Source organism: Zootermopsis nevadensis, unplaced genomic scaffold (assembly GCF_977971745.1).
Source record: "Zootermopsis nevadensis isolate Lab colony 2312 unplaced genomic scaffold, Znev_1.0 Znev_ptg000018l, whole genome shotgun sequence".
Taxonomy (NCBI): Eukaryota; Metazoa; Arthropoda; class Insecta; order Blattodea; family Termopsidae; genus Zootermopsis; species Zootermopsis nevadensis.
Window position 1 is genome coordinate 3,093,169 of NW_028259150.1, and position 24,205 is coordinate 3,117,373.

The 24,205-nt window shown below is 35.7% G+C and overlaps 3 protein-coding genes across 17 annotated transcripts in view; 2 read left to right on the plus strand and 1 right to left on the minus strand.

Annotated features, from left to right (window-relative positions):
- The window catches only part of LOC110827854 (carotenoid isomerooxygenase), a 94,337-nt gene extending 71,559 nt beyond the window's left edge, over positions 1 to 22,778 (plus strand). For 8 of the 12 annotated variants that reach the window (XM_087351110.1, XM_087351118.1, XM_087351115.1 and 5 more), the window contains 2 exons: positions 830 to 928; positions 1,042 to 1,242. In XM_087351110.1, coding sequence (XP_087207236.1) covers positions 830 to 928; positions 1,042 to 1,242 — 300 coding nt within the window. Of the gene's footprint in view, positions 1 to 829; positions 929 to 1,041; positions 1,243 to 1,861; positions 3,327 to 8,314; positions 8,475 to 8,797 lie in introns of those variants that run through there. The other 4 variants (XR_015535732.1, XR_015535734.1, XR_015535733.1 and 1 more) reach the window with 4 other exon arrangements.
- On the minus strand, positions 472 to 19,264 carry Nep4 (M13 family metallopeptidase neprilysin 4). Of its 4 annotated transcripts, none has more exons than XM_087351102.1 (17): positions 19,178 to 19,264; positions 16,946 to 17,136; positions 15,980 to 16,116; positions 14,987 to 15,256; positions 13,051 to 13,172; positions 11,989 to 12,275; positions 10,404 to 10,676; positions 9,044 to 9,246; positions 7,813 to 7,992; positions 7,465 to 7,676; positions 6,260 to 6,482; positions 5,738 to 5,914; positions 5,400 to 5,562; positions 5,011 to 5,220; positions 3,487 to 3,593; positions 2,322 to 2,497; positions 472 to 1,395 (listed from the first exon to the last, which is right to left on the minus strand). In XM_087351102.1, the coding sequence occupies exons 1-17, from the start codon at positions 19,255 to 19,257 to the stop codon at positions 1,296 to 1,298; spliced, it is 3,111 nt and encodes a 1,036-aa protein (XP_087207228.1). In that variant the 5' UTR covers positions 19,258 to 19,264; the 3' UTR covers positions 472 to 1,295. The 4 variants fall into 4 exon arrangements, with proteins under 4 accessions (XP_087207228.1, XP_021940254.2, XP_021940257.2 ...); XM_022084562.2 differs by having other exon boundaries at positions 15,980 to 16,143; XM_022084565.2 differs by lacking the exon at positions 14,987 to 15,256 and having other exon boundaries at positions 15,980 to 16,143.
- LOC110839939 (uncharacterized) lies at positions 8,807 to 22,778 on the plus strand. The gene is made up of 2 exons (XM_087351128.1): positions 8,807 to 8,913; positions 17,959 to 22,778. The coding sequence occupies exons 1-2, from the start codon at positions 8,807 to 8,809 to the stop codon at positions 18,053 to 18,055; spliced, it is 204 nt and encodes a 67-aa protein (XP_087207254.1). The 3' UTR covers positions 18,056 to 22,778.
- Positions 22,779 to 24,205: the final 1,427 nt, after the last annotated feature.

Sequence of the window (24,205 nt, forward strand, 5' to 3'; positions counted from 1 at the left end):
ATACTAATTGTTTGGCTTGCGTGTCATCCATTATGTTTCTGTCCACTCTCATAATCTCCCTGATTCATTCATTTCGCACTTTATCCGATCGAGAGATCCTTGCTGCCCTCTGCAAGTAATCCATTTCAGTGGCCATGATCCTCTGTTTTTCCCTCTCCCTACCTGTTACACTTTGCACCTGTATAACAGTATACTTTTAAGAATGGTGTTGTATATGCTGGCGGTAGCATAGCTACTGGTAGGGCCTCCCTAGCCACATTGGTCGAGGGGGTGAGGTCAGACTAAGACAGGTACCCTGGTCCTCCAGGTTGGGGGTTGGTCGCAAGGCTAACAACCTTGCACCTAAAAAGGAAGATGTTTCGAAACCTCAACCTCGGAAGATGGACCTAACAGAAGGACCGAATGGAACAGGAGAATTGAGGAGGCCATGGACCAAATACGGACCGGAGAGCCATAGAAGAAGAAGAAGAAGAAGTTGTATATGTGTTTTATTTACATTAATTTTTATGGTATTTCACCATAGATATAATTCAGAGCTCTTATAGCCCTCTTTCCTTTAGATATCCTGCTTAGAATTTCCGTCTCACATCTCCTACTCTTGTCAACCTTCACCCCAGTGTACACGTTTCACAAGCCCACACCCTGATACCATCATCAAGCTGCAAATTTCTGTCTGTCCTCCTGTGCAGAGATATTTCGCCTCGTTCTTATTCATGGTCAGGTCCCAGTTTTGGTACTCCTCTTTTAGCTTTTTGCACAGGTTTACAGAAATATACATTACATTTCTAGTAGATAATATCCAGTAGTAAAATAATGTACATTGTTTCAGCTGATTAAAGTGGATATTAAAACCTGCACGAGGTTTACGTGGTGTGAGGAAAATGTGTATCCAAGTGAGCCAATTTTTGTACCCTCACCACATCCTAAGGTGAGCCACTGTATTCTTGTATTAATGATATTACAATGAATAAGTTTATAATTGTAAGATTCCTTCATATAAGAATATAAGACATTGCTTCATTTTATGTGCTCTGGTACCAGAATGAGGATGATGGAGTTGTATTATCAGCACTGGTATGGGGCAAAGGACTAGAAAGAGAGGTAGGAATACTTGTATTGGATGCTTCTACGTGGCGAGAACTGAGTCGAGCAACCTTCACCACTCCAAGTCCAGTGCCTAAATGTCTTCATGGATGGTTTACTGAAGACGCAAATTTAACACGTAGATCGTCAGTGTTTTAGTTGATTCTCGCTGTTACGTAGTGAGCTGTACGGCCGTAATCCGAGGAGGCTGATCACCATACTGAGCATTTTTTTATGGGATTCATGGGCATTCCAAGTTGGCACTTGAACGTTAATGCAAAATCTTCAGAGTTGGATAAAGTTCCTATTACCCTAAAATATTAAAAGTAAAAATTACAATCAATCTCTTATTTTCATGGTCAGGACTCCAGAAATACTACTTAAACAAACAAATTTTATTTTCCCATATGTATATTCCAAACTTTAAAATTGTATTTGCCACTGACCTCCATAAAATTTCCTATAGTGAATAGGTGAGAGTATTTCTGGAGCCCTGGTTATGCTGCTGAAAAACATATTTAATAAAAATTTTGTAGAAGAGTACAAAAGGCTATAAGGGAATGGGTCCCAGACATGTCTTAAAATCCTGTGATATTAATTTTCTACCATCATTTCCATTATATATGGGTCTGGTGTAATATTCTGTGCCACTTATCTTTTTATTGGGAAGTCTGTAAAATGAACTGATATTCATCAGATTTGCTCTGTTTTCATTTTCTCTTTTCTCCAAGTATGCTACAATAAGTGTATGTAAATTTTTGCTTTTATCCTTGTCCAGGTATGTGTAAGTGCATTTAATAACAGACTGCATGACTGCCTGTTGGAATGTCTTCTTACAACAGCTGGTAAGAATTCAGTTAAAATTATTAATGAAACAAATGCTTTTTTACAGTTCTGTGATTAGTTAAGTTTTAATGTTTAAACTGTTTTAATGCACGTAATTTTTAACTGAGGACTGATTAGGATAAATAGGTATTGAGTTTTATTTTCTGGGTGGAAATGATTTTGAATACAATTTTAAATTTCTTGAATCAAATGACAATTTTTGTGCAGTCTTGTAATTATCTGCAATCAGCAATTGTTAATTTGTGACTCATTACATATAAAAGGTCACTTGGGGGAGGGGGGTTTAGTTCTGATACATTAAAGAATGTAAAAATATAAATATTTAAAGGTAGTCTCTAGGATAAAAATTCAGAATGTTGAAAACTAGTTCAGAGAGGCATTTCTATACAAACCTGAACTTCCCAGGTGAGTGGACAGCTGTTTTAAGTATGTTACGTGTGGCTTCAGGTCTCATCGTACCACACCATATTTGAGCAAAGTTCAGGAAAAATAATTGATGGCCTGTTGCATTTATACCTGGAAGAGTCTCACCAAAATCCCCGTATTCATTCAGCCACCTTTGATAAGCCTGAACATAAAAATATGTCCAGTATGAGTAACACTTTCATTTGATATGTGATGAACTTATAGTTACTAATTAAATTTTTAATGCCTAATAAATCACTTTAATAACAAGACTGGAGACAAATGGGTGACTCAGGATTCTTATCGTCACAAATCTTGGATGTGAGTATGTGTGATATGTGATTACCAGTGATACAGGTACTTACATGGAAGCAAACACTGAACAAAATCAAATGTAATCATAGAATACTAGGCATTTATGAATATAATGAATTTATTGTTTTCTTTCCTGCATTTACAATTCTGGCCATGTATGGAATTGAAATACTGTAAAAACCACTATGCCCAATAAGTGCTCGAGATTTCTAAGCAGAAATTTATGAAAATGCCTAGTAAAATTTTTGTTGAAATACTTGGTGGGAATCTTCTATTTGGGGATTCTGGACAAAGGCTTTCATTAGTTTGGTTTTGTAAAACAAGTACTACTCCATCACTACCTTACACACATTTTATAAGGAGCAAATTCATCTCTTAGCTTTGCCTCTGTTTTAAAATATTTCTTTTAACATTATTCAACTTGATTATAGCTACCTTTATAAATAAAATATATTGAATAAACAATAATTAGCTCAAAATTTATATAAGGTTCAGTAATGAAAGCTAAATAAATGAACTACTAGCTTTGAAATGCCTGTCACCTTATGAATATTAATATAATGCTGATGATGATGGGTGACTGGTGCAATATACAGTAATGTTAATTTGTGTTAAATGTTAGTTATGTATTATGTATTTTAAGATACCAGTAATATATTGTATACTGCTTCTGTTAACTGTTTCCCAGTCTGAATATGTTTCCTGTCATTTTATTTTCATTTTGACATACCCTACAGTAGAATTCTATTACAACAGGAAGATATTACATCCAGTGCCTAGATGAACTATTTCCAGATAATGGATCATACAAAATTTTATTATCTATTAGCTTCTTACCCGGAAAGCTTGCTTTATGCCACCATTGTCAGCTATATTTTCTCCTTGGGTGCTAATACCATCAATCTGTATTTCCGCCTCTTTCACTGTATAATGACTGTACTGATCTGCAAATATAATCTTGGTTTTAATGTGTTGTAATTTAACAAACAGAGGACTTTGAGCTGAATCAGTTTGTTGAGATGTAATAGAATGTATCTCTTGATGCCTCTATTTGATTGATGCCTGTCTCACCTTCACCACTTTCATACGTAAGACCATGGCCAAGTCGTAGTAGTGTAATCATAACTTGTTTTGGAATAAAGGCACTGTCAAATTCAAGAACACCTAACCGTGGTAGTATGATCGTTACATATAGTTTGGAGGAAATAACATTACTAACAATCTAACAATCAGGATACTGTAAATTAGTGCAAAATAATGTTAAACTGGACATACATACTTTATCCATTTCATCGCCAACAAATGTCCCTTGTAGCTAAAAGCTCTGAAAATTGTTTCCATGCATTATGGCATTTCAAAGGTGGAAGGGAAATTTAAGCCTTAAGCCTGTACCAAATGTAAGCAGGTCAAAGATGAAGGCTCTACTAATGGACCTGTATGTTATATAATTAATACAGTAAAACCCCTCTAGTTGGACACCCCTATATCCTGGACACACCTTTATATTATATTTATTTATTTAGTGTTCTGTCTGACGACAGGTCCATATGAACAGGATCCTTCCATCCTTTTCTCGGACTGGGACCTGTTCATATACGTTCTTGGCAGATGATCCAGAAGTGGTTTGCCATTGCCTTCTTCTTTGTGTGAATGGAGTAATTGTTGGGATGCCACGGAGAAACCGGGGAAGCATTTTGGAGGAGCATACTACCTTCCTCTTCATCCCCCAAAATGTTGGTACCCACCTATAAGTCCATATGTCATCACAACCCAGAAGGCCACTATGGACTTTTACTTTTTTTGTTCTCAGTGATGAAAATGGAAGATTAAATAGCATGCCATGTTCCTTCATGTGTAGTCACTTGAATGTAAATGCATAGAACTGTTATTGGTATGTGTATAAGTTTTGCATTATTTTAGGAACATTACATATCTCAGTGAAAGGAAAATTATTTAAATATGTCTTCAAATACTGTAAAATATTGCCCAAATTTAATTTAAAAATTAAGGAACCCCATAAAATTTCTTAGAAAATAAGTTTTCACATTATACATTTTATGCTACATTCCCATGCAGCAGACCCAAAAATATACGTAGCATAACAGTCAGGTGGACAGACACTTGACAAAATTGGCCAGGTTTTTGTAGTTTGTAGTAAATACTTGTTGTTGTTTCTTAAACAGTGCCAAATGTGATTAAAATTCTTAGTTAGTCAGATGACATTTAGTAAAATACTCAGATATTTGACAAGTCATTTATATTCTACATTGATATCACTGCATTTCATAGTGGGTATGTAATGTATATTGTTGCTTACATTTTCAAAATACTGAATGAAGGAATACAGTCTACTTAACTTACCAATTAAGCACTGTGCATGATGGTTAAATTCTTCTATAGCTTCATCATTCCACCATCGATGTAGATTCCCATCTTTATCAAACAAGCGGCCTTTGTCATCAAATCCATGTGTAATTTCATGCCCAATCACAACACCAATACCTCCATAATTAAGGCTGCGTGGGAAATAGTGATGATAAAATGGAGGCTGTAAGATCCCAGCTGGAAACACTGAACATACAAATTGACCTTCATATATACAGTCCTTGTTATGGCCATGAAATAGATTATTCGTGATAAGGGATTTCTTACTCAGTTTAAGTAAATGCTAAGAATGATAGTTTAAGAACAAAACAGATTTGTTTTATAAGTTTCAAAATTATTTAGTAATTGGAATGATGTATACTCACTGATCTGATTCTTATTACGACTGTAATAAGCATTGACAACTGCAGGTGCTGTATTCCAAATGGACTTATTGACAGGAGTGCCTAAATGACTCTGTTCCTCCCTTGTCAGATGCTGAAGGATGTTGACCACATTTTCAAAATACTGATCTGGATGGATCAGCAACTGAAAAATATTGTTAAAAATATATATATTTTTTGCTTGAAGAAAAAGCATTCATTTGCTTCAGTCATTTAAAACTAATAGAAAATAAGTTCTGCTGCATATATGCATATACACATCTGAGAGTTCAGTCTTTATGTATTATATATCTTTAAAATCTCTACATATAGTTACTTACGTCTTCATATTGTGCATTTAAGAGTTGTGGGTTAAGAATGTAATCAGGATATCCAATCCGCAGTGCCATTGCATCCACTTTTTCAGCAGCCAGCTCTTTTGTTTCTGTGTCAATCCAACTTGTTTGACTGAGTAATTCCTGAAAATTCTGCATGATCTCTTCTGTCATCTGAACAGTCTGAAAGAAAAACCAGCATCTGAATATTCTTGATAGATCAACTAAATATGTAAAAAGAATGGAATTAAGAATCAAGTCTGCTCAAGTTAGATTCAATTTCTTTATGTCATGTATCCTATGTTCAGTGCCACAATATGGAATATGAGGTCATAGTATTTATGTCTGTAGATATAGAAATTATAAAAATAAAGCAGCAAAGAAAGGTAGAATTCTACAGCGCAATCACACTTCTGTGAAACTTGGGTTGCTTATGGAAAACATGTCTGCAGACAACAGAGAGTTAAGATTGTTTAAGATCAGTTTCTAGTTTTAAAAATAAATATCAGATACTACAAAAATACTCACATCCCTCTTGCTGTTCTCATCAAAGTACTTGCGTACAAACATGGCACCAACAGCCATGCCCAAATGGTGGTTCACTTCAGCAACGCAGTTCTTCCACCGTGATGGTGCCTTTTCCCTTCCAAATAAGATGTGATAAAACTGCTGCTTTGCTTCTTGGAAACGGTCGTCCAAGTTATTTACTCGATGCCTGACAAACCTCCATAGCAAATAGTTTGCTACTGTCCTGAAATAAAATGTCCTTTATATCTAAAATTCAAATACTCTACAAAGAGATTCATATCAAATGGAAGAAAGTACTGAATCCGCAGCATTAGCTACATGACACTTCATAAACATCTCTGTTAAATATGTGTTGTAAGAATAGAAACTCATGCAATTCATTTAATAATTGTGATATATTAGGTATTCTGTGAGTATATGCACATGTGCACATATGCATGGACACATATACACACATACACACGTAAAGCAAAGATTATTGTCTGATTGTAGCGTGTGTATCAAGTCCATCTGTACACACAGTTGTCATTTATCTGTTAGTTATTATTTCTGTTCATATGAAAGTAGTGACCACATTTGTATCTCTTATATCTTGGTATCCTGGCCCATAAAAAAAAAAGTAATTTGTGTGGTCAGCTAGGACTGACACTTTTCTGAATACATAAATGTATTTTTGTATAGCACATATTCATCATATTTAAAAATGGTTAGGACAAGCAAAGAGATATTACTGAGTTAGGTTTTTGTCTTATTTGTGTATTTCTGTACAGTAATATATTTTTTAGATGTATAATACAAATCGTACAAATTGATTTCAGTGTGCGACATACCTATGCACACAGTAAGATTGGAAAGTATGTCTCTATTCTTGTTTTCATTGTGACTGGGTTTTTGCTAATTCTGAGTATCAGAATGGAAATGGTAAGACAGTTACAGGTAAGTTGACTTTGAAAGGAGGAGCTTGTATGTGAGCAAGGCCCATTGAAGGGATCACCAGTTTTTCAACAAAGTTCTCTGTCTTGAATGAAACAATTTGTAATTTGTCACTGTTCGTGTAAGCCTGTTTCTCCATTTACACCTGACATGCAGTCTTGATGTAAGTTTTTCTTCCAAGTTTTTTCCTCTTTTCAAAATTCATGTACTTCCAATAATTACAAATACACTAATTTTGTCCAGCCATTGACAAACAGACCTCTTTTACTTACCTCGATGGTGTTTTATGAAGAAGAGTAACAAGGTTCTGAATGTAATTCAATGCAAACACAACAACTGGCTCTGAAATGTTGATGGGGCGAGCCAAGACCAAACTAAGGTACCGAGCCCAGTCAACCTCTGGGACAAGCTGCATCAACTGTCCAATGCTAATCCTCTGATACAACTCACTCACATTCCGACGCTCATCTGGACCTGATGTGATCTGTAACGTAGGAAAGTCTACATCAGAACTGTTAACAAAGGTTAGCATGTCTTAGCTGCCCAACAGATTTATTTGGTTCAGTGGTAAACTTCCCGGAGATTTCAGACATTTAAGAAATATATTTTTAATGTCTTACCTCAGCAAGCCTGGTCTCAAAGTTAATGAGAGCCTCAGCTTCTTCGATGGCATTGTCCAGAGGAGCGCCTAGTAATGTTGAAATCTTAATAAGGTAACTCTTATAAGCTTCCAGGTACATCATATTGGATGGTTGTACAAAGTAGTCCCTTGTAGGCAACCCTAGGCTAGTCTGATCAAACTGAAACATGAATAAAATATCTTTAATTATTTAAATTTTAATATAACAGCAGTTCCTTTGGCAAGGAGAGTGAATACAAGCTGCAGTTACAGCATGTTTCATAGCTTAATAACATGGCTCAGTTCATCACATGCTGATGGCAATGTGTTTTCACTTCTCTGATTTAAACATGTCATTTATTTAGAAGTGCTTTTCCCTTTGTTTTCCTTTGAGGCTTCAACTGACAAATTTCATTATGATGAAACATACCAGATCTTTGTTAATGGTATAATGTATATTTTTAAAAATCTGGGTCTCATTATTTACTGTATCTTGCTTTCAGTCTTGGACGTACGTGTATAGTATACACTCACACAGAGCTGTTAAAGAAAAGTGGACATAAAATATGTGAAGCTACCTCTATGGCTAAACATTATCCATACAAGTGAATGGGAGGAGTGGATGTAAGTGGTCAGCTTTACATTCTGGCTGCTTTAACCCAGGTAGAGAATCCTCAATATTTTCTAAATAGGAGAGTGGGTGGACCCCAGAGCCGATCGTGGAAGAAAAATATCATTGCTCCTTCCAGGAATCAAGCCCTGGCCACCTAGTCTGTAGCCATTCACTAACTTATTCACCTTTGTTAAGATGATGACTCACTCATAGGTACAACAAAAGACAAAACAGCTGTGCACATCTTGAACGCTTCAGAATTTTTTAGGTAAATTTAAGTCTGTGGTCATCTAAGAATGCAAACAATTTTTTGTTGGGGAAATAACAAGTTGTAGATGAGATGACAATATTAAAATGAAACTTCATTAAATAGGATTGGAGGATGTGGATTGAGATTTGCATAACTGAGGATAAGGACCAGTGGCAGGCTCTGATGAACACAGTAACAAACCTTCAGGTTTCACAAAAGACAGGAAATTCCATTATTAGGTGAGTATACTAGTAGCTTCTAAAAAAAACTCTGCTTAATGGACTTGGTTGGTTGCAGGCACGTGTAATGTGGCACACAAAGGAGGACAAAAGTTTATATTGATCATGGCAGCACGCATTCTGAACGTACCTGTATTACATACTCATTGGAATTCTTGATATCTGGCCCAACCCACTGTGAGATGAGGATGTCATTATTATAGAGCCTCAGCTTGGCCATGAGTAGTAACCAATCAAACTGTGAGCTGTCCCAGTCAGGCTGTAGCATTGGCCAGCCACCAAGTTGGTCAAGCAGTTTTAATAGTGGCTGCTCTGCTCTTTGCTTCAGGATCTCTAGTAAAAAACACAGTTTGGTCTGGTATTACATTTCAGCGTCCCGCGCAGTCTGAGGCATAATGCTTCGGACCGGTGATACGGAATGCGCGCTGGTTCGAGTCTCGGGGAAAGAAATTTCTCATGATATTTTCAACCGGTGCCAACCTAGCATCATGAGGAAATTGGGGAGCTACAATGGGTAGCGTAATCCGGTCATGAAAACTAGAATGGCTGGGGGTTCATCATGCTGACTACACATCATCCTATATCAGGTTGGATGATCGTTCACCTCTGCTTAGGCATGTGAACGTGAGGCCAGCAACCAGCTAGTCGGCTTTGGCTCTCAGAGGGCTGTTATGCCACAGACTATTATTATTATTATTATTATTATCACATTTCAGCACTTATTTTTAACACTTGTTCAAAGTACACAACATTTTCCAAACTAAGTTTTAGATATTATACAGCACAGTTCAAAAAGCAAGGAACTGGACTGTTATATGAATGTCACCATAGACATGGCAGAAAAGTAATTGCAGCTGTAAGGTAGGGTATCAGACCCTGTGTCAAAGTTATAATATAACAGTTTGTGATGGCAAAATGTCAGAATTTAAACATTAGTCAGAAACTTTGGTCTGAGGAAGAAACCATGAAAAACAGGTTAGGACTTCTCCTATACAACCAAATAAAAAAATAATATAAAATGAATTGATGATTGTAGCTCATTTAGGTAGAAAGCGTAATATTAATTTATTGAATTAAAAAGTATAACAGATAGATTTAAAATTTTATGAGCTGTAATAAACCAACAGGAAAGTATTTAAAAGTAAATTAACAATAGATAAGTATCAAGAAAATGATTTTGTTCTACGTAAGTTTCAAATGTGGAAATGAAATTACTTCACAATTGATTATATCAGTCAGCTTATATTCTAATAGATTTTGTACAAAATGCTTTGCCCAGTGCTATCACTTTCTGTGTCTTTGGTTTAGTTGGTAGGCAACTGTACTTGGTTTATGTAGTGAATATCAATTTATATCCACTGCTGTTTCAGAGTAATTGAATTTAAAATGTGTCTCATTCTGAATCTGCTTTACCTTCAATGTGTATGTCTATTTGCTTAGAAATTCAGACTGATTTGAATTTTAGCATTAAAATTACTGTAGAGCCTCACCATAATTCATGCAAGACTGGAAGAAATGCTTTGCCTTAGTGGCAGCATCATTTTGCAAAACTTCAGTGGCCTCATTATGGTATTCAGTGTTTGGTTTCTCCTCCAGCAACTCTTTCAGAACAGCATCCAAGTTCTCACGCAGGATTTCAAATGTATCATATGTTGTTTTGTCCTTTGGAATTGGATGTTTCTTCCCCCAGTTACCACATGCATACTGGTAGAAATCCTGGCATGGGTCTGCATTGACATCCATATAGCTTGACATTATCTTTGCTGTAAGTCATAAACACACAGACAATGATTATTTAAGAACTGTAACAACAGATATTGAACATAGAGAGATATGTTACTGTCAAATATAATCAGCATAATCATCTTTCTGTAACATAGAGTAAAAGATTTTGCACTCAATTATATGTGCATTTGTAAAAGTTTAAGAGGAATCTGTTGTCAGAGTCCCAACTATATATTTTGTGTATTATACATGCTAATAATAATAATAATAATCCGTGCCGTAACAGCCCTATGTGAGCCAAAGCCGACTAACTGACTGCTGGCCTCACGTTCACATGCCTAAGCAGAGGTGAATGATCATCCAACCAGATATAGGGTGACGTGTGGTCAGCACAGCGAATCCCCCAGCCATTGCTAGTTTTCATAACCGGATTACGCTACCCATTATAGCTCCCTGATTTCCTCATGATGCTGGGTTGGCACTGGTCCCATACACCGGTCGAAAAACTCATGAGAAATTTCTTTCCCCGAGACTCGAACCAGCGCGCATTCCGTATCACCGGTCCAAAGCATGATGCCTCAGACTGCGCGACTATGGCGCAGGTCATACATGCTAATAAAAATCTTATATCATGAATATTATACCTGTAGAGGTGTTCATATTAAAATAATATATGAAGTACAACCGCCTGTAAGACTGTGTGACTTCACAACACTGAAGACCACAATCCACATGAAATACAAATTTTCTGGATTTAATTACTGTTATGAAGAACTCCTAAATGAAAGCCATTTAATCAATATAAATTCTTGTTTAAATCTTTCAAAAATATGTGTGATGGGATTCAGTCACTTTTTTGTATTTCGTCTCCCTCCTTTTTGTAAAGCTGTAAAAGGTGCAGTCACACCACATATTTCTTCCCCCCGAACCTTTGGTCTACCTACATATAGCACCCTTGAATTTGTGCCTACAATTCTGAATATTTCTGGCATCCTTGTGTATTTAAATGGCAATTATTTGTTTTACTGTAAAGGAAGTGTAATATTAAATTTGCTTTTGGCTTATAACTTATACTAGCAGTATTCTTTTGTAACACTTATCACCATAAAAGTCCAACATTACACTGACTCTAAGCTAGCTAGGTACTAAACAATTTAATTTTGAGACTTGTGTAAATTCATAACAATCTGATCCTTTACTGTGATTGAAGTTTCCAGTAATTGACCGTAAAAATGACAACATGCATGAAAGGATTTGTGGCAAATGGAGGCTGACTATAATTTGCTACATGTGAAAACACACACAAAGAAGAGAGAGAAATTAAGACTTTATTCTGTTACAATTTCTTACCTTGAGCATGTCTGATTGTATGGAAGTCTCCTTCTCCCTTCCAAAAAGTGTGTAAATCTAGGTTTTCTCCTGCAACATAATCCTGGAGGGCAAGCCAAGCTTCTTGTTCCAAACTGTATCTTTCCTCCTCCTCCTCCTCCTCCTCTTCTTCTTCTTCTTCTTCTACTTCTTCTTGTGGTTGGTTATAGTTTTCATCAATATCCTCCCTAGCTGACTTCCGTGGAAAGATGTGGTCTTCTTTCAAAACAGGATCAATGTAGACAACACCTTTGTCTTTGTCCTCATGGCTGTAAGGTAATCAGAAGGTGTAACAATCAATATTTCATTACTGCATTGTTTATTGTTCAAGCCACAGGTGTGATGAAACCAAAAGATTTCTCACTTTGAGGGCTATATTTAAGATGGTTGGGGTTTTTAAAATCCTTTATCACAAAATGTGTCTGGATTGGCATACAATATTCCACAACCATTTAGAAGTGGAATGCATTCATGAAGGATCAGAACAGTGCCAGTTGTGTTTGTGAAATAAATACTTAACATTTTTTATGGTTCATTTGATCCTACCTATACTTGAAAATTATATTCTGTATATGTTTATTTTTAATTGGGAACTGGATAATCCACACTAAACTAAATAAAAATATGTAAGAGAAACATACATCCCAGCACTTTTCTTTGAGGAGGTTGTGTACCACCGTAAAATGTGCTGTCTGAAATAAAAAATTACAGAATTCTTCTTACAAAACTTTGTTTTTGAGTGATCAGTGTTCCTTGTAAAAGTTTTTAAACAGATTTAACCAAAATTTTAAAACAGTGAGGAAAATCTTCACTTAAGTAGACCTTATATTACTCTACTACTGTACACTTTTACACTTTATCCATCGTCTTTTGAATGTTTTTTAGAAAGCCTGAAAAACATTTCAGAGGAAGACCCATCCTTCAAAAAGTTGTGATTTTGTAAACATCTTTAGAAAACATTCAGCAGATGATGGATAAAGTCCTTCTATTACAAAAGACATTTGGAGAAGAATTTGTATTACCATCTTCATTAATTTAGTTTACCTGTGATGAGTATCATCCATTTCATAATCTGCATCAGTTGCTTCATCAGGGTAATTGGCTGCTACTTTGTTATAATTTTCTGCCTCATTTAGCATAATCTCCTGGGACCCCATGCTGTTTTCCTGTAAATACATATTTTTGTTAGGAAGCACGTAGATTTCACAGCACATAAGATGCTAACTGAGTATGATACTGAGTTGTATTGACCATTCCTATTATTTGTCATCTATTTGTAGCAGTGTTTGGTCATAGCAGTGCTCAGCATAAGAGTAATGCATATTGTGTATTTTCATTTCAAATCATAACATAAACTGGATGACATATAACAGGAAGGGTCCCATTATACTTTTTACTAACTCAAATATTGGTATCTGAAGTTTGAGTACAGGTTATGGCATGCGAAATCAACACAGCTTACAACCTGAATTCCTGTGATTCTAGATTAATTCCAGTTTGATTAAGTTTTGAATGTGAAAGAACTCGTATATTCATCCATTCATTAATTATCCTATAGATTGAGGCATGCTTTATGACACAGGTGATCTATGCTTGCTCACCTGACTGACCTACTTCTTTCCCTCCTACCCCTTGGTCTGGCAAGTAGTAGTTTGCGAACCATACAGGGAGTGATTATGATTTGTCCAGCCATTGGCTTGATCAGATTTCTCATTGACAAGGATGGGTCATTTTGGTTATGTTTTGGTTTCATACTTTAATTCCTTCAGTTTAACTCTAAAAGCATTGTACTGGTATCAGCAATATTTATTTATGTCATTTAAATTATAATCTACCTGACAATTTGTAAATATTGTTTGGTTATATTGTTATTTCAAAGCATATGGGGAATTGGTTTTTGATTGACACTGTAATAATGACTTGTAATAGTGGCTTGCAAAATCAAATGTTGTAGGTACTGTTTGCATCTGTAATCTTGAGACTTGCAAGGAATGCAGGAAGTCCAAAGCGTTAAAGGTTACTCCATAGTAGACGCTATCTATTCTCCTTTCTCCTTCACTCCACTTCCTCACCCCGCAAGTCTCAAGATTACAGTCACAAACAGTGGATAGTCTGCCAGGATTGTAAGACTATTTGAGCACATAAAGTTTCTTGTCTGGTAAAAGTTTATCAACATTCAGAAGTGCTTGCAACCTCCATTATCAGAGCACAAGTATCTCTGAAATGTCAGTAAACTCATATCAGATTATATGGCACAAGAACCAAGAAGACAACCATCTTCATAATCACTGTTGTGAGAACCTGAAATATCCCTCCATGATTGGATGTGCCACAAGATGCATGCATGTATTTGTTTGGATGTTATTTTAGTAATATAAATACCGATAAATTAAGAAGAATCAGAAACAAATCTACATTGTGGCTGAGTGTTTAGCACTCCTCCTTTGTATTCAGAAGGTCCTGGTTCAAATCTTGACACAGACTGTATATAATAACTGAAAATTTTATTGGTTTTGCCCAGTCCCTTCATAAATATTGTGGGACAGAACCTCACAGTAAGCTGTGAATGCTTCCTTTCATATCCTTTCTAATTCATTATTTGTCATTTGACACTATATACTCTCAGCTACTGACAGCATCATTACATAAGACCACAAATAAATAAAACATTGAAGTTCACTTTTTAACTTCATCTTTCAGGCATTCCATATTTAAGGCAGACACAGTAAATCATTTACGTATGATTTGAGGTTTTCACAGCAGTGAGTATCAAGATTTCTGTCTTCTGGGTTGTTGCGCCATCTTGTAGGGTAGATGTTTACCAACATTTCAGAGGTCATACTGCCTCTCTCATCGGGGCGATTCATCACAGACAGTATGACCTCTGAAACGTTGGTAAACATCTATCTGACTACACAGTGCAACAACCCAGAAGACAGAAATCTTCAGTAAATCATTTGTTCTTTATATTATACCTTACCTCTGGAAGCTGGTGTGTTGCAGACAGTATATTTTGTCTTGTCTTTCCAAATTGCTTCTCATTATATTCATTATGTGCAGGTGACTTTTGTTCCTCATTGCTTGGAATGTGAGTTTGAGCAAAATTTATATTGTTGTGGACTTTTGCTATGGATTGACTTGGCTGATTAGCAGCAGCTGAATTGATAATATGGCCACCACCATTCAAAGCATCTATGTTGGAACTTTTTTCTTGCACATCCCATATTATTAAGTCACTTGATACATTACCCTGTGTTAAAATGAGGGAATATAAATTTAGCACAGTCCAGTTGTATATTGTATCAAAGAATGAAAGACTTTTTGATGTAGTTTTAGTAGAATTCACAAGACAGCTTGTGTATTTATCCCTACTTCCAAATATATGTGATTAATAAAATGTTGAAGATGGTTGTCTTCTGGGCTGTAACAGCATGTAGTCTAGTAGGAGTTCAACATTGTTTCAGAGGCACTTGCAGACTTGATGATGGAGGTGGTAAATATCTCTGAAGCATAGGTGAACTTATACCTGACTACATGATGTTACAAACCATCTTCATGTTCACTGTCATCAGAACTTAAAATTCTACTTAATAAAATGCTGTTATTTTTATTCATAGTTCTAGCCTGGGAGTCAGTATTCAGGAGAACAATGTAATTTGCTTAAAGTGGAATCGATACCTGACATGCATTCTCTATTCAGAATAGTACAGTCACCTTCCATTATTTCTTAGTTAGTGTACCATGTAAAAAGTGCAAAATCTTTTGTTTTATGCCAAAAGTTTTTCTCTGCACAAAAAGATGAAGTTTAAGAAATAGTAGTTAACATATTTAATGTGTTAAAACATTTTTCAGACTGATAAATGCATTTCTGTTTGAATACTGATTTTTAAGTGTTTCAAAGTTTCAAGTTGCAACTATTGTAGCAGCTCTCTGAATTAATTCACATAATATTCTCTGTCATACTGGACTTTACCTGGTATGTCTGCAATGCTTGTGTGTCATCTTCATCTGATATACTTCTTTTTTGTCTAATTGTGTAGTAGATTGCTGCTGGTGGAGCAAACTTTGTTTGTATATCTTGCATCAGGTCTCTGTCCTCTAGTTTTATTCCTTCAGAATCATGTGAAAACTTTTTTACTGTGACATAAAATGTTTTTTTAATTAATGGTTGAATAAAACAGAGCAGCTACTCAAAGTTTTAAGAAGTATGAAACCATCTCATCTAGAGCAAGAAGAATAGGCAATTGTACCCCCAATGGTAACTTTAAAGTGCATTTTATTTATATTTATATTGCTGTCTAGGTATTTTCAATGTATTGTGAATTGTCAACTAGATATCAGGGCATTATTAGAAGATTGGATTTTGCTTTTGATGGCACATGTTTATGCTGTTACTGTACTAGTGATATTCTTTAAAATATATAAGGTATAACATTTGAATGTTATGGATCCTTTCACTTTTATTCAAGATATTTTTTCTCTCTAGTGGAAATCTAGTTAAGTTATGTTCAAAATGTGTAGGGCCTCAAAATTATTTGAAATGAGTAACATACATATTAATACTTGCATAACTTTCATATATCAAGTTCCATAAAAAGAGTTTAGCTTTTTGAAGTGGCTGATCGCCCAAGAAGATTTTATTGAGTATAGTTTTTCAGTTGATCAAAATTTGGTGACATTTTAGGTTTATGTATTTTTCATTGGGCTTAAATATAATGAAAACGTCACATATGCACAAAAGTTCTTGAGATGAATATCTTTTTACAAGTTGTTTTCATGATAGTAGTCATAAAATACCAAAGCAGACTTATTGAGTATACACAGATGCAACATATACCAGCTTAATTTGTGACTTCTTGACACAATCATGTACATAACTCAACTGAATGTATGCTTGAAATAATAATCACGGTTTATTTTGCCAAGCCAGAGTTATTACCATATATGTTGGGTCCATGATGTTCATAGGAGTGATTGTGCATGAAACTTCCATCCCTGGCATAAAAATGTGAGACTGCTCCAAAAACAAGTCCCACTAAAAGTAACACCACAATTGTTATGGTTAGCATCAATATGATCTTTCTTTTCTGCTGCCACTTTGATTCCTTCCTTCCAACCCCTAGATACCATCTGTAAGTAAATATAACACACACACTTACACAATATATAGTGAAATGCCAGTACAATATGTGATTAGAGGCCTTGCATTTTTATACTTTATAACTTTTGATTTATCATATTTTGTTGAGTGCATAGTCTTGTAATGGGTTATGAATGAAGTCTGTTTACATACATTGCTACATTGTTCTAATGGAATGTATTATGTGGCAGCATATTTGTTTTAGTGACATACAACAGCTGTTCAACAAGTAACTTCCATGGCTGTATTACACTCTTATTTATTACTTCTTCATAGGAGTACAAAAAGGACAAGTGGAAATTGATAAAACCTCTGTTTCTCCACATTATTATTAGAGTGATTTAGGTGTTTATTTTGTTGATATACCACCTATATGATTTTCACAGAGAAGAAATCAAGGCTTAATGTTAGCAACCACAGGCTCCCATTAGCTTTCACCCGATTATCACTTTGAAGTGTTTCTTCTTGAAATAATTCAGTGCTTGGATGAGGTGGAATTTGTTAGGCATGATGTCCAGGGTGTATAATGGACCAAGAAGGCATTTCCAGCAAAACTGGTGCTTGTGTTCTGTTGTGGCACCAGTTTTACAGGTGAATGTGAATGTAGTTGTGGAGTGGGATCACTTTCACTGTCATCAAGTCCATCCATTTCCTCAGGATTTGATTCCAATAGATGCCTCTGTGCTGTTTAGTAGTGATCAGTTTGTCCTTTGGTTTAGGAAATAAAGGAAACAAGTGCCCTGCACATCCTAAAATGCCATTAATAGAACCTTCCTGACAGACTGCACAGTCTTGCACTTTTCTTTGTACAGAGGTAGGGGCTGGAGTAGTGGTGATGGTGGCAGTATTGTGTGTGTTCCCATTCCACTGTTGGTGTTAAGTGACAACTCTGCATTTCATCATTGGTGATGATGCAACCAAGGAATTCTGTGCCAGCCAATGTAATCTGCAGGGATGGTGTTATTGGCAGCACTGTGGGATGCACAGGGCATTGAGCTCCTGGATGACAGGGCAGCAGTGATTATAGACTGCTAGTGCACAATAATGAGGCAGCTGATGGAAGCCATCTATATGGCATGCCCTGGCTTGCTCACAGGGAAGTTGATTCTTATCCAGAATCAGATATGTTCATAGAACATTTTCAACTTAAAATTACCCAGTTAACATTCTTAAGTTTGGCCCAAATTCCCTAGGACAATCTGTATATAATAAGAAACTTTTATTTGTTTAAGACTGAATGAACAGAGTTAATTTTGGTGACTGCATATAGAAAGTACATCTTCATGAATTCCATCTCCTCAGTATCTTTTTTTTTTTTTTTTAATAACAACTTGTTTAATCACTGGTTCTACACATGACCCTGTTGATATCCATGTTATCCCCTGAACTATGCTGGCACTTTAAATTAGTTTATCCCTTTCTTGTGCAATGGATTTTGTATGAAATATTGCAAGTTTCAAAGTATCATCATTCTTGAGTGAATAATATACAAATGAGGGCATAAGATATGTGTACAAAATTTTAGTTGTGAAACCTGAAAGGAAAAGACTACTTGGAAGACCTAGGAATGATAGGAGGATAACAATGAAGTGTATCTTAAAGAAGGAAGGTGTGAAAATTTGGTCTAGATTCATCAGGCATAGGGCAGGGCCCATTAGCACACTTATTTGATCATGATAATGAACCTTCAGATTCCATACAAGGGAGAAATTTCTTGACTATCTTGAGTGATTATTTGATCCTCAAAAAGGACTCTTCACCATGTCAGTAGTTAGAAAATTACATGATAAATAACATAGGCATGTCTCATGATCATAAATTATGTAGGAAATAATGAATAATTAACACCAAACACTATGTTTTTATGCAGAACAAATCTTTACTAAAGAAGACATATATATGTACTTGTACTTTCTCTTTCTTTGCTCATCTTAAAACTTTGCATACCATATAGTGTATTAGAATATAAATAAGCACACAAACAACTATTAATAGTAGTTTGTGTGCTTATTTATTTGCTCATCTACTTACTTGAGTCTCCCTGTGTCTTTTGATATTGCCAGTTGACAGCATTTCACCGCTCTTTCCTTCTCAGGATAATATGTTATCATGCTGTGTTGTTAACTGCAAAAAGCAATTTCAATTTCACTTAGTTAAGTGTTTTAACCCCCCATTCGGGGGTGAGGGTTAGTTTAGTTTCTTACTTAAGGGTTAAAACACTTGAATGAGACATAAACTAACCCTTCCGAAGGGGGGTTAGTTTAGTGTCTTACTCAAGAATTTAAAACGCAACCAACCACCCCGGAGGGAGGTTCGTCAAATATTTTAACCACCATTTGGGGGGGTTGTTTAGTTCTTACTCAAGGGTTAAAACACTTGAATGAGACACTAAACCAACACCCCGAAGGGCAGTTAGTTTAGCGTGTTACTGATTTCAAAACGCAACCAACCCACTATTGTTTTAACCCTCAATTCGGGGCGGTTAGTTTAGTTTCTTACACAAGGTTGGTTGCGTTTTACAAACTTTACCAAACCCCCCCCCCCCCCCCAGGAGCTCCGAAAGGAGCGCCCTGCTCTAGTAAAATAAATTATATAGAAAATATTAGCATCATATGGGCACATGCATATGTAATTCGTGATTACAGGTTAGAACAGTCATATGAACTGACTACAGATAGAGAAACAATTTTTGGTGTCTGAAATTTACCATTCTGTCATTATTGTCTCCCATAGTCTCTTTAGTTAATGGTAAGGTAGTTCAGTATGGCCCAGTAAAAGGTAGTATGAAATATAAAGTAACCCTGATTACCTTTCTTTAATAAATTATTTTTCTCAGTAGTATGACACTAGGCATGCTCAAGGTAAGAGGCATTATTTTAAAGACACACTTTGTGACATTGGTCAAGGTTTTCAAACATCCTTCTAGTAGTACCTTGTGGTACACTGCAGTACACAGTATTTGCCTCTCGGTAGTTCGTGCTGATTTTATGTATACTTAATTCCAAAAATATTCTTTTAAGAAGGCATGGGTATATGACTGGAGTAAGATTTGGAGATTTAAAAGAATAGGGAATTTTGGTTTCTTTGGAAATGAGGTGTATCGGCGGTTAGCCTGGATGCATCCTTTTTCAGTACAAATATCAAACATTTTGCATAGTAAAAACCTTCTCAGACACATTCATGGAACTTCTCTAGCCACTTAACCCAACAGTGAACATGCCTCTCTCAGACTTGTAGCAAAATGAATATCCTATGCATGTAAACATGCAGAGGTCCTGCCATCTTTCATATTATCATATAGTGGACCATACTGAAGCTTAAGATAATCCATAACCATCCCTTTCCAGATCCATCATTCATGACTTTCTCCTTCGTATTTTATGTTCTGTGATCTCTACAGCATTGATAAATAACCTAAAAATCAGTCAATGTTGTCTTGTTTAATGTATCGTTTTAGAACTTTTTTCACCCAGTTTGTGACCATCTGTGTAAAGTACCTCAACATCTCATCGTTATATGTGAGTTGTTGATTCTAAATTCACACAGACACTTCTTTCTTATAATTTGAAATTTTCTGTTCGGTTGCCAGAGTAGTTTGTAGTGTCTTACACACTGGTACCTGATACAAGATGTTATTCAACTTTTACATTCTATCTTATTTAACTTTGTCATTCAGAATATTTCAATTTTTTAAAATAATTTAAAAATTGTGAATAAGAATAGACATGCGAAGAAACCACAACACACGTGTGGGATGAACTCTCTTTAGACTTGTCATTCAAAAAACTGATCAAAAAACCTGTAGTAACATTCACTGAAATATCAGTAAAGACATATTGAGATATATCAATAGTCATGCTGCATAACAGTTCCAAACTATCAGAATTAACTTTTCTACATAAATATTTAATTATATTTTCGGTCATGCTTCAAACTCCAATATTCTGTACAGCATTTCTCTAGTATTTATTTTTTCTATATGCTCATGCAGTATCTGTTTTGTGAGGTTAAATCCTTGTCAAATCATATTTGCGAATTAAAATCTATGTAAACTTACTTTATTGAAGCTTTCATGGTGACTGAATTGAGTGAAGTCTTTTTGGGTGAGGCATGTGATAATGGAGTTAGTGTCCAGACTGCCTTTGCCTCCATCATCAGGTGCTTAGACTACATAGTGATAAGTGATGTGACTGCTTGCTGTATTTATACATAACAGCTTGTAGAGCCTAGAGTTCTTGTCTTAGAATGGACCAATAGTGAATAGATCATCTAGGTTACACTAGGCTGCATATGGACTCTGACAAAAAATCATCTTACTGAAGTCATTGTTGCCTATTGGTTTGCTCACTGACAAGGACACTGGGCTCCATGATCTGTTGTGTATATGTATATAGAAAGGGCAGCTGTGTTCGTAAGTCCCTGATGATGGACGCAGGGACAGTGTCCGAAATGCTGGATGCTACCCCTCCATTCTCACATGGCTGATTACCCAAGACTTTGTTACTTAAAATGTGTCCCTGAAATATGAGTAGTCAGACATTTTTTTGTTGGTAGAAGGGAGAGAATTGACTGTTGTGTTGTGTATCTCACATGTCACATTAAGTGACTGTGACCCACATATTATATATAGTCTTGATGACTGATTTAGCCTTGAATGAAAGTGGTAGATGGAGCATTCATTGTATTCATCTGGTCCAAAGTACATACAATAAGATTCGGCAGCATAACATACAAGAATAACTAATCACATTACTTAATTGTTTAAGTCTGAACTTGAACTATTGGTCTATATTATTGCACGTGTTTAGTTTATGGATAATTTTGCACTAGCTGTAATTAAAATGAGTTATGCTGAAATTGTACGGCATGAATATTGTGAGAGAGAACATTGCAGATCTTGGCATTGGAGCCTGACCTCCATGAAACAATGAAAAATAATTCTACCACATGTGGAGATAGACTTGTGTGTTAACTGGAACAACGGGTTTTTATATAAATTCAAACTGCACCATCTATTACCAACTGGCAAGGGTACATCTTAAGATTTTAGAGTGAAGAGTTAAGGGGTCTTCAGTATTGTGTTATGTGTTAAAGTTCCAATTTAAAGAATATACAAACAATTCTTCTCATCTGTCATGAACAAACAAACTCTTCTTTGCTAATTGAGACTTGACAAAAACGAGATGTACTATTCACACAACAAACCAAATAATGTATTCCTTATGCCTGGATTCTGGGCTATTATAATAAATATGCAAACACCCATCCTCAAATCCCTAGACGTTTTTACTTTAGGAGTATGTATAACTGTACCATCTAACGCGATTTACGTAATAAATGCTAACCGGCATGACATTCTAAATTATCATCATTGTAAAGAATATTATATAATGTTATTTCACTCTTTTTTCTCTTTGAAGAACAGTAACATTAAATGACACCGCATGGGGCATTAGTTTTGGAAACGGTAACAGTACTTCCCTTACGCGACTTTTATATAATCTGACCTTTCCTTTCTTAATTTATCTTGAACATTAAAGGGCCAAATGTACTTACTTATATTCGCGTTTACGATGTATGAAATTTTGTAATAGTATAAATTGTACTTGTAATATATATTGTTGTCATCTAACTTGTGGATCCATGTCCTTAATGTCCTTTTCCAAAGAAGCCTTTACTTTGCCGCTAGTAACTTTTCATTTTTGATACAAACCTGTGATTTTCTTTGTCGTATTTTTTCCGCTGCAAGCACACATTCTCAAAAATACACCAGAACATGAAATGATTCTCCCGAGTACGATTCACTATTACCACGGAAACCACCGTAAACATCAATATAATGTTCAACAATGGTTGCGAAGATAGGATTTAATGACCAATGTAATTACAGTAAACATTCAAAGATTGCATATCAATGGTATAACTGAAATAATGTCTGCTTGCTTTTTTGTACAACTCTCACGAGCAAACAAACCCTTCTTCGATAATTGTGACTTGACCAAAATTATTGTTGCTATTCACACAACAAACAAAAGACTGTTCATTATGCTATTTCATTCGCCGCGGGGGGGGGGGGGGCACATGTGGCAATCTATTTCCGATGGCTACGCGCATTTTGACGTAGAAAATTAAAAAAAAACTCACGCGGATACGCTTTGTAATTCAGTACGAAATACACTTTCCGGGCATGTTTGTTATAGAGTAGTTATCTTCTGTACTCTTATTGTTCGGGCTTTTGTCTTTGAGGAAAATTATGCATCAATATAATGCTTTATGTGGTTCTTTTTCGAGAGGGGTGATGGTTGTAAATTTGATATTTTCTTTACTTTAGTTGGGAGTCGTCATTGGAGCCAAGAAACTAGAGGCTGTTGATTAAAGCTATATAAATTTGTTAATTAAAATTGACTTTAGTGCTTATTTGTCATATTTAATGAAAGCAAAATTTGTCGTTGTTGTTTGACTAATTTGCAGAGTCTGTTTCTGTGATCTTGCTTTGCTATTCATTTTATTATTTAGTGTTCTGTCTGACGACAGGTCCATATGAACAGGATCCTTTCATCCTTTTCTCGGACTGGTACCTGTTCATATACGTTCTTGGCAGATGATCCAGAAGTGGTTTGCCATTGCCTTCTTCTGTGTGTGAATGGAGTAATTGTTGGGATGCCACGGAGAAACCGGGGAAGCCCCCGGAGGAAAACTCCGTGTTGCCTAGACCACGGCCTTGCCCAACACAAGTTATAAATTCGGGCACCGCCGGGAATCGAACCCGAGACCCCAGGATTACAGGGCCAGCGTTCTAACCGCTAGACCACCGTGGCTTCTATTAAAAATTGTCTTTGGATTTAATTTCAGTACTAAGTAGTACTACACTGGTTAAAATACATACAGTTTTTGCCTCTGGAGTAAAGAGATGAGTCATGTTAAATTTTAACTCCCAAGCCTTTGATTCTGGTCCCAAAGTAACTTATAATGATTATACTTGTTTAAAATTAGAACTTTACTTAGGAAATACATTTTTAATGAAAAATAGTTTTGTACTGAATTGTATACATACTATGT

Excerpts from the sequence above, each read along its gene's own strand:
- LOC110839939 (XM_087351128.1), top strand. The coding sequence starts at position 8,807 with ATGTGGATTGAGATTTGCATAACTGAGGATAAGGACCAGTGGCAGGCT. Across the intron at positions 8,914-17,958 it reads ACAGGAAATTCCATTATTAG|AGGTAGGGGCTGGAGTAGTG; the intron begins GTGAGTATACTA and ends TTCTTTGTACAG.
- Nep4 (XM_022084562.2), bottom strand. The coding sequence starts at position 19,257 with ATGATAACATATTATCCTGAGAAGGAAAGAGCGGTGAAATGCTGTCAA. Across the intron at positions 17,137-19,177 it reads AAAGACACAGGGAGACTCAA|ATGGTATCTAGGGGTTGGAA; the intron begins GTAAGTAGATGA and ends ATTTACTTACAG. Across the intron at positions 10,677-11,988 it reads TACAATCAGACATGCTCAAG|CAAAGATAATGTCAAGCTAT; the intron begins GTAAGAAATTGT and ends TATGACTTACAG.